Source organism: Bombus impatiens, unplaced genomic scaffold (genome assembly GCF_000188095.3).
Source record: "Bombus impatiens unplaced genomic scaffold, BIMP_2.2 scf_0089, whole genome shotgun sequence".
In the NCBI taxonomy this organism is placed as follows: Eukaryota; Metazoa; Arthropoda; class Insecta; order Hymenoptera; family Apidae; genus Bombus; species Bombus impatiens.
The window spans coordinates 556,413-566,729 of record NT_176508.1 but is presented as its reverse complement, the minus strand read 5'-3'; the positions used below and the strand labels follow the sequence as shown (position 1 = coordinate 566,729).

The window sequence follows — 10,317 nt, the reverse complement described above, 5'->3', positions numbered from 1 at the left end:
TTTTTTTTTTTTTTTTTTTTTTTTCTTTCTCGCGATAAGTCGACAACACGCAGAAGGAAAATGGCGAAATATCATTAGCCTATGATATTTGATAATAAGAAATAAAAAGAAGCAAGTAAGGTAGTGAGCATTTATGCTAACACTTTCGAGGTGTATTTTTCGTATAATAATGAAAGCGATAATACGATAGTATGGAGTATGATACACTTAAATTTGAAAAAAAATGTATAAAGAGATGCGAAATTTTACATTAACGCTTTATAAAGGCGAATATTTCTTAAAATATACTAATAGAATACATTAACAAAAAAAATATAATAATACGGAGCAGGTATAGTACGTTTAAATTCGAAGGAAATTGATTAAACACGGAGAATAAAAATTTCAAGGAACGAGTCGGAATTAAATTAACTGTCTTTTTTCAACACTGAACGCAATAACATAATAACACGGAGCATAATAAAAGAAATAGGTCAAGCACGAAGAATGAAAATGTAGAGAGAAAGCTCGAGATTTTGCATTTATTTCTTTTAAACTTATTTTTCTTTCGACAAAATACCATTGTGCGTTTAAATGCTATAATATAATAATAGGAGTACAATGCAGGCATTCTTCAGAATGCAGATACATTCTTCTTCTTCTTCTCGCGATGAACTTTGTAAAATAATATCACGGACGGTAAATCGCTTAAATTATGAAAAAGGTAGGTTGACCATAATGTATTACGTAGGATATATAGCTCCATTTATAATGAGATCCTGTGTCCCCATAAATCTTCGCGACGGAAGAATATAACAGCCCACAACACAGTCTTTGTAAAAGCTACCTTGGAGCGTGTTATCCAGTTAATTCTGAGAGGGTTAAAGGGAAAGAAACAGGGTATTATCGGGTCGTTTCATTCAAAAGGTATTATTTAATATTTTCATTAGTATAGAAATGGTAAGTGAAGCGTCTGTATAAAAGAGAATTCTGTCCTTGAGTTCTAAAGCAAAAGCTGAGCTTTTGAAGCGTGTAGCGCAAGGTAAATTGATTTAGTTTGTATAACGGGGACAATATAAAAATATAGAGAAATATTAGAGAAACAAAACATGGTAGCTTTGATTCTTTCTCACCTGCACCACATTACCGTAGGAGACCACGCTGCCAAGCAGTTTCTTGTTTTCAGTCTCGTTTTGTTTCTTTTCTATCTCGGCGGCATGCTAGAAATTGATCGACACGTTAATCACGATTAAAATGATTTATTTAATAGTATAAAATATAATTAATTCATTAATTCAAACTTCAATTGTTAGATGAAATAGCGTAAAAGTTTCATGAGACTTTCAAACTCACGTGCAATCTTTTCAAAAGCACGGCGTCGGTGCCGCTAGCGCTTTGCTTTGCTGCCTTCCAAAATTGTTTTTGGGCGGAGTAACGGTTCATAGGGCATATTTTGAACAGGCAATCTAAAAATTACGCAGAAGACCAGCGACACGTTAATCGGATGAAAAACATACGAGTGTAAAGTTTGGTTAAAGGAATGGAGAGCTCGTTTTAGAAACGATCGATTAAATTACTGACTGATCTTTTATTTCTACGATAATCGTCGATGATAATTTTTGCTGATTTACCTCGGAACTTCTTGGGTGGATTCGATAAATCTCCAGCCTCGGGACATACCACGCATCTATCGTCCACCAACCTGGAAAATAATTAGAATGAAAGAATCTGTGTAAATATTAAATTTTCTTTGCATTTATTTAAAAACTGCGAGTGGTCAAAACGAGCGTTAAAAATCCAACTTGGTATTAAATTCAACCGATTAAATGCTAAAAGTAATAAAATATCGCGTCAAATATGACTATTGAATCTGATTTTATTGATTCATATTTGATTTTATTGAAGTGTAAAAAAATATAAGTACATGAGAGTAATAAACATATAAAAAAATATAAAGTAGACATATAAAAAATTACAGGATCTAGGTGAAATGACGAAAAAACTATTAAAGACAATTTTTTAGAATTTCCTTTTACAGTCGCAATTTAAAACGACAAAATTCGATAATTTAATTTGATTAAAAGAAATTGCGAATCGAACGTTGCGTGGACAATACGTTACTCGTTAATAAGTCAAAGCTCTCATTTCTGTTTAAAGATCTTACAGTCTCCCCGTATTTTAGTTTATGTTAAACTTACTTTCCTCTTATTTCGTATCAAATAATCTACTATAAAGCTTAGAATTAATTTCTGAATAAATATTACAAAAACTGTATCCTACCCGATACTCTTTGAGTTAAACTCGATTTAAACTTCTCTTAAACTCGACACAAAGTGGCGAGAGCTCTAAAACAACTAAACCGCGAGATTGTCTTTTGATGGCAACGCCTCGGGGTTAACAACATAATATAGGAGACAATCGCGAAATAAGTGTGGTCCAGCCAGAACGAAAGCAACGTGCAGATCGATATTGGGGCAGACCCAGTCTTGCCCGGGAGCTTTAAAGCTACGCAGCGTCGACGAACTTTCATCTGTCGAAATATCGGCGTATCGTTGTCATCGTACAATGCTGTCGCGCGTTGAAACAAGTGCACTTGCAGCGGAGCAATATTTTCTACCCTGTGGGGTGAGCGGTTTAAAGTCTAACAAATTACACTGTTGTTCCTTTCCTGAAAAGATCAGAAAACTTTTGCAACAGTGAATGGTGATATACGATGGCTGTGTGGACCAAAATAGCCATAAATCACTCTGCACAAGGAAACACAATACATGATGACAAAAATGGAACGCACGAAAGCAGTAGAAGTTTTATATAAAATGAAGCGTCATCGAATAATTGCAAATCAATAAGTTTTTATTTTTGGAGTTGAAATTTGGCGCAGTTTAAAGTAAAATAATATTCTGAATATAATATTTCTCCTTTAAATGATGCGGTGTTGGGATTAATATGGAAAAAGAGGAAATAATTTTATAGTCTTTTAATTGCACATCGCAGAACGTAGCTAACAAGTATGTTTTTTTTTAGAACCTTTTTTAAAGTTGTCCCAGATAAATATTTTTGCAGGAAAAATTGTTAGAACAGGGGGATATTTATTTTACGTTTTACTTTTCTTTCTTCGGTAACTTTTGAATAATACGTGCCATTCGCTAGACAAACACACTTCTCCATAGTCTGCAAGTAAACTAGGTCATTCATATGCAAGTCTAACTTTTTATTGCTTTGTACTTTCAAAAGATTTGGAAAGGTTCCAGCATACTTATGAACGACTCATTGTAAAAGCGGTCTCTAAATCGGATGTTTAAGATATTTCCGAATAAAAGGAAAAAGTTGAAGGAAAGAGATCTAACAGATTTTCCCTACGATTACATCAACGACCGGATTTACGTACAAAAAATTAATGAATTACCGTAGTGAATTCAATTCAAATTAATGTCCGAATTTAAAAAATCCTAATGAAATAATCGACTTGGAAAATATCTTGAAGAATATTATCCCTTCGATAAATCCAATTTTCTTATTTCTAACTAAAAATACATTTTTCACGTTGACAGTAAAGACCGTATACCTATTTGAGCATAGTCTGTCACGGAAAATACAGACAGGCAAGAATAGATTCGACCAGAGAATGAAAACGGAATCGAGCATTATTTTACCATGACAAAAGCGCGTTTACAAGCTGAACAGAAACGAAGGTACATATTGATCGCGGAATCTTGCATCAACGAAGCACTGAAACGTTGGATTCCACGGTGAACGGTTACTGTAAAACATCAAGAGGAAAAATAACGCTTCCTGTCCAAATAACGATTAATTACAAAGGCCGCTTTTATGGTTGACAGAAGAAAGTTGTTACAAGGAGGGTTGATTACATCCCTTTCAGTGTCAGCCCGGCTATCCGTAACTAACCACATCGCTTGTTGTTCGTCACTAATAGAATACATAGTTTGCTAACGAGATTGCATTTAGGCTTCTTTCATCCGCAAACGTAAGCTCTTTTAACTACCTCGAAGGCTAATGCGTTCCCTATAGAACGTAGCCGCAAAGGCTGACAAGATTCGTATAAGGTAAAACCATTCGTTTCGCGTGAAATATATTCTTATTTCGATGTATTAATCATTGAATGTCTTTAGATTTTATAATATTATAATATAGCTGCTTCCTTATTTTGTTTCATTAGGAGGATATTAGAAAAATTATTTTAAATAATAATGATATTTGTGTTACGTACATTGCTTTATTTCCGTATCTTTCTATCGAACCGCACAAATTTCAATTAGAATTTTAAATCTGTGCTATTATATTATTGATAATGTCACTTCGCTATGTTCGATAAAAAGAATGTAAATGTGTTTCCCGTTTATAAGCGCTAATATAATCTTGACATATCCTGTATTATTTGATTAGATTGTAAATCAATTTTTATCACACTATTAATTACTATGATTACAGAAAGTAAGAATTTTGCTGTTTATCTTAGAATGATGTATGTAAATTTCAATTAGTCACGGATGAAAAATAATAAAATTCCCAGTCGGATACGATTTGCTATCGTGCGACATGCATCTTATAAAATAAATCATCATCTGACGATAAATATTCCCGGTATCATAAATCAAAGAGATCTAAAATAGCGGGAAACTACTGGTAGCATCTACCGGCTGTGGCAAATATTCAAAGTGTGGAAAACGTGAAACTCGCAACTAGCTACAAATCAATTGTCTGCGCGATGTAGCATCCAAGCCAAACGACAAAGTGAAGATTCGAAATTATATTTCATTCTCGTTAAAAACAAAAAAAAAGTGACACTCGGTATGCTGCATTGCTATGTAAATCATAAGAGAACGACATATTATGTCGAGTACCTCTTTATGTATATCGAGGCATGCATAGACAATGATCCGATATTCCACTTGCACCGCTAAAATCACTCGCACGATAAATCGGACTTGCACGTGGATTCTGATCGGCAAACAGTGAGAAACAACGTGTGCCAGCACCTGGCGTGTAACCACGAATACTCGAACGCGATACATCTGTAATCGAAACCACATCTCGACTCTGTCGCTCGCGTTTCCTATTAATGATCCGTGGATTCTCCATAAGCTGAATGAAGTCGGGTCAAGTCAAAATATTCGTCGAAATATCTTCTATCCTATTCGATGTGCAAATAATTTGCCTAATAAAATAGACGAATAAACGTCAGATTCGCGGTACGTTTGTTATCGCAACCATATTTCTGTCCTACGTTTCGAGTAATAATTCACAGATTAATCTATAAATCGAATTGACTCGACTTCACTTAAGACGTTTATCGAAAGTCCCGAATCTTCGCCAACGCGTAAAGAAAAAATATTTGGCCAAAACACAATGTAAATCAATACCAGGTTTGTTATATGTTTGCAACTGAAACTGTATTTTAGTTCTACCATCCACGTTCACTGATAATAATTCACAGGCTGGGTATTTTTCTAAGGTTGGCTACCGGAAGCCATTCAAAGCCGAAAGACAAGAATTGAATAAATAACAATAACAATTCGTACATCAATCCGATATGTTTGCAATTGAAGCTATATTTCAGTTCTACCCGATTCAACCGAAAATGTTCGTCGGCATATCTTCACCAGTGTACGAAGAAAAGAGATCCATTGAAAAGGCGAAAGCAAACCGATCTTATTCGACGATGTCTCTATACATTCGACAATCTCGATTCAATTTACATTCCCATCGAAATGCCATTATCAATACAACGAACGAAGATACACTTTTACGAGCATAGGAGAAAAATGAGAAAAAATTCTCACCAGGAACAAAGCAAATTAATATTCGACTGGCGATGCACGTCGCTCTTTTAGCAATGAATGCAATACGATCGATCGAAGAGGCGTTCTAAAGAGAGACGTGCGAGTCAAAGCTATCGGGTCAGCGAACAAGAAAGACAACGTAGACACACGATGTAAATTTTCGCAGGGGTTGCCTATAATACACATAACTGAGGAAACGGTTCGGCCACGAAAGCCGATATCGTGTCACCTACAATGTCGTGTCCATCGTACATCCATAACCGTGATTGAGTTAGCCACGTTACCGCATATAGCCCATAGTTGCTACTGTTAGACCATTAGAAGCAGAACCGAAGGCGGTTTTAACCCAAGAACGTATACATGCATTGCGCATTATCTCATTTAAAAAGCCTTCACACGCTTAGAAACCTAACTTCGTCACACACGTTCATCCACGCGCGCCGTTCATCGGTGTTCGTTCTTTATGTCGATCGAGTAATATCGAAGAGATGGCAAATCGAAAGCCGAGAAACCGAGATGTTACCACGTAATAATGGATTTCTAGTATACCTGCAGGAATGCACGGTATGTGCTTTCGACTGCGTACCGTGCACTTCCTGCTGATCAATAAATCACCACGTCCCACGCCCTCGATAATTTTATTAATAACTTCGTCGACGACCGTTCAAAATTGGTAACCGTACGAGCGTTTCTCTCGCGGTGGAAGAAAAAGGTACGTGTACGAGCTGCGAAATCGATTATTCGAAATCGAAATTATACGAGATAGGCGTCAGTCAAATATTTTGGCACAGAAATTTCAAAGATTTCAAAAAACGATGTTAACCACTTTGGTGTAGTGAACGGGCCGTGTAGTGATTTAAGGGCTGAATAACGTCGGAGTAAAGCTTCTATCGATGAGAGAGGCGATTAAGAGTTGGATATCGCTGGCAAATCTAATCTTAATTAAGCATTGACGCAAAACGATTGTGTACTCGACGTATGAAACACTTAAAAGATCTTCAGAATGAAAAAATAACAATAAATCGACGATCGTGACGATCATTCGAACGCTGATATTGCTTTAAAGCGATAAGCATCGCGAAACTTCTCTAAACCTTGTTGCACGATTATTTGTTAACTAATATTAATGAACCTTAGAACTGACGAAGGACATAGATTTTTATTGTACAAACAGCATCTATTATTTAAAAGGTTACAAATTAAATCACTAATATTATTAACACAGTGTTTGTTACAAAGTGATTCCGACTTTATATGATGTAGAAACTTATTTATAAAATTGTTATTGTTGTAGCCTTGGAAGACTAGTGATTTTTCCTATGAGTTAAAGCTATCGCTTGATCAGGATCCATTAGCAATATTTACTTCTTACTGATTTGTAAATAATGCAAACAATCTTTTATCTGAACGTAAAATCTCATTTTCTATTTCGAATACAAAAATTTGCATATTCATAATTATTTACCCTTTCGATATATCGATCCTTTACCATTATATCACCGTGATTCCAAGGGGCAAATTAAAATCAAGGATAATGGAACAAATAACTGAATTATGCAAGAGCACTTCTTCAAGAAAGAGCATATTCTTTTCCCTAAATGGAAATGTAGAACGATCGAGAAGAAAGAAAAATTTATGCACAATAAATTTATAGTAAATAGATATAAGGGAATAATGACTTTTCGAAGTATCTTGAAACCTAGGAGCTAAGAAGCTGATTGGATGAAAGCGTTGTTGCAAACGTTAATTACATCCCTTTCGTTCGCACCGTGAGCTGGTATACCGAATATAGACAGAGAGTGCACTGTTATGGCAAATGACAAGTGGCCGTATAATCAAGATGCTGGCAGAAAACAGGAATTAGTAGATATACTCCATTCACCGGGACAGGGATTTAGCTTGACGAGCTGCGATCAACTATTATCTCCGTATATTGGCGTTAATCGATCACTAGCACAATATGGTCCAAAGATCGTCAAATACCTTGCACCCTGTCTTTAGAAATTTCTATCATAGATACAGTGACAATGGTCGAGAGATTCGATTATCGTATGCTTTATTGAACTTTTTGAAAGAATATACTGCTACGATATCGTGTGCTTACTAACGCTAACGTTATGATTGATGAATGTACGTTAATATAATTAAGAGTTAAAGAGGAAAGGATAGGAAGAGAAATGTGATTTTCACATTATTTATTAGTCTAATATTTTTTATTAATGGAATTGTATTTTATCAAAATAAAGATATCTTGGGTTCGTGGATATGGTTACGACAACAAGGATATATGTATTTGGATAATAAATATAAACATGGAACGTTACAGTACTAAATTATTTTACGATTATATGATATTTTGATAAAAATCTCGCTAAACGGATATTGCAAAATTTGGAGACTGTCTTCTTCCACGTCTTTCTTCTCTTATCTTCAACTGACATCTCATATTTATTCAAGAAACTATCAATTTCACCTATAGGATTCTAATATATTATTTATTTTTTAGATTATACATTTTAGTGTACTATATTAACATGTACCAAGTAATGTAATAAATTTCGTTATACTCAGAAATCCACCAATTATTATGCATTAAGAACTATATTCATGGACTGTAAAGAAGCGAAATTATAATTCTAATATTATTTTTTACAATATCAAAAGCGAGCTAGACTTGCTCTAGAAGTACACTAGCCTTTTTCATATTCAAAGTATCATTTTCATATTCAAAGTTTGTACGTGAACATTGATAATTGAGATGGTTGAAAAGGAACACAATGTAAAAACGTTCTAGAACGTAAGAAATTCATGTGCCATCGTCATAATTCATACGCATATGTATATTATATACACTCTTTGTCTCAGCTACTTAGCTGAAAGCACGTTATCTTTGGCTTACTCTATGAAAGGAGATAATAACGAATTGCAGAGACCTGCTCGCGAACTAAGACCATTCGCAAAACCAGATTCGCGGAATTCGATCGCCGAGATTTTATTTAAGTGGCCATTCATGCCGGTGAATGCCAGTAGAGTGGGCGAAGTGTGCCTGACCTGTTTTTCGAGTGGCAGGCGAGTCTAAATGGAACTTAGCGATTAATCGCTCTTGGAATGATGCGTGTCAAAATCATTTACAAACTGAATCCTCTGCTATCGAACAATTTTCAGTATACCAAACAAATAGTATTTCCTCTATTCGTTCTTTGTTCTCTTCAAAATTCTTTCACGCTATAAGAAATTTTATACAATTCTTCTGCGATATTTCTCTTACGATTCTTTCCTCTTACATTTTGTTAAATGTTCAAATAACTAACATTTGACATTTACTTAAGACTCATGTAAAAATACAAACAGCTTTCGCGTTGAGAAATGTCAAGCAATTTCTCAAAACCATCATCGTATAATTCTTTTCTCCTTTTCTTACTAGCCAAGTAAGTTTCCTCGTTTTTCTCCTAAGTCTATGCGATTTCACCGCTCTCATCCAACAAGGAAAATGTAACTAATAAACATTAAACTTCACGTGGCTTTTAGCTTGGGAATGTCGTTTATGGTAAAGAACTTTATTCGTCTGAAATTATACAGAAGAAACATAAAATGGTTCATACATGAACCTTGCGAACGTTAAACTGACCAATTCCACATTTTGTGCATTTTTCGGATGTATTAATGTTGAATGTTTTAGAAAGAAATAATTTACTTCTATTAGATCATTTATCAAAAAGTACATGACATAAAATTTCATTATCGCGAGAATAACGCATAAAAATGGTCGAAAGCCAACGATATTATACGTGTTACACATTGTCAAAGATAGAACAAAATAATGATTTTAAAATGAAAGTAGTTTGACATAGTTAATCATTAACTTTGTAACAAGCTTAAAATCTACAATATGAGATGGAACAATAACTAGAAGATAAAAGACGCTAAGTAAAGTTTCCTTGGAATAAATAGGAAAAATTTCCATCATTTAAAAACGGAATAGTTTAACACAGTACTATTAATACTTCGATCTTTCCGAGTTCCGCAAAATTGTAGGATCTAAATAACAGAGAAAAGACACTGACAAAAATTTCGTTAGAATAAATAATTTTGACCAAGGTTTAAACAACCAGTTGGATACTCTGTGGATGCAATAAAAGGTTTAACTCCCTTTGAAGGAGAGCATCAAAAAGGCATGTGCATCGATTTCACGAGACAGCAGGTCTCTGTGAAATACGTCTTTTTTCCGTGTCGCCTTGCACCGCTAATCGGAGCAATGATTATAGGCAATTTTCACTGGTTGAAGACCGGTTCCGGTATAAAAAGCGACAGGTATTTGCGTACGTAATTCTACGCTCGAACAAGACTCAATCGAAAAGAAAACATATATTACGAATTAATGTAAAACGATAATACAAGTCGATTTTCGAAATTACTACGTATCATACGGTGGTCCGTTTAATTAATCGATCAAAGCAGAATCTACGTTAATATAGTCGGAAATGAAATTTTATTCAAGCGAGACATAAAATTAGAATTCCGAAAATTCAGTGAGTCC

At 34.7% G+C, this 10,317-nt stretch overlaps 1 protein-coding gene across 14 annotated transcripts in view; it reads right to left on the bottom strand.

Moving 5' to 3' along the window:
• The window catches only part of LOC100747875 (inositol 1,4,5-trisphosphate receptor), a 47,959-nt gene that overhangs the window by 20,543 nt on the left and 17,099 nt on the right, over nt 1-10,317 (bottom strand). For all 14 annotated transcript variants that reach the window (XM_033324951.1, XM_033324950.1, XM_033324956.1 and 11 more), the window contains 3 exons: nt 1,611-1,681; nt 1,333-1,445; nt 1,113-1,199 (listed from right to left, as the gene is read on the bottom strand). In XM_033324951.1, coding sequence (XP_033180842.1) covers nt 1,113-1,199; nt 1,333-1,445; nt 1,611-1,681 — 271 coding nt within the window. The remainder of the gene's footprint in view (nt 1-1,112; nt 1,200-1,332; nt 1,446-1,610; nt 1,682-10,317) is intronic.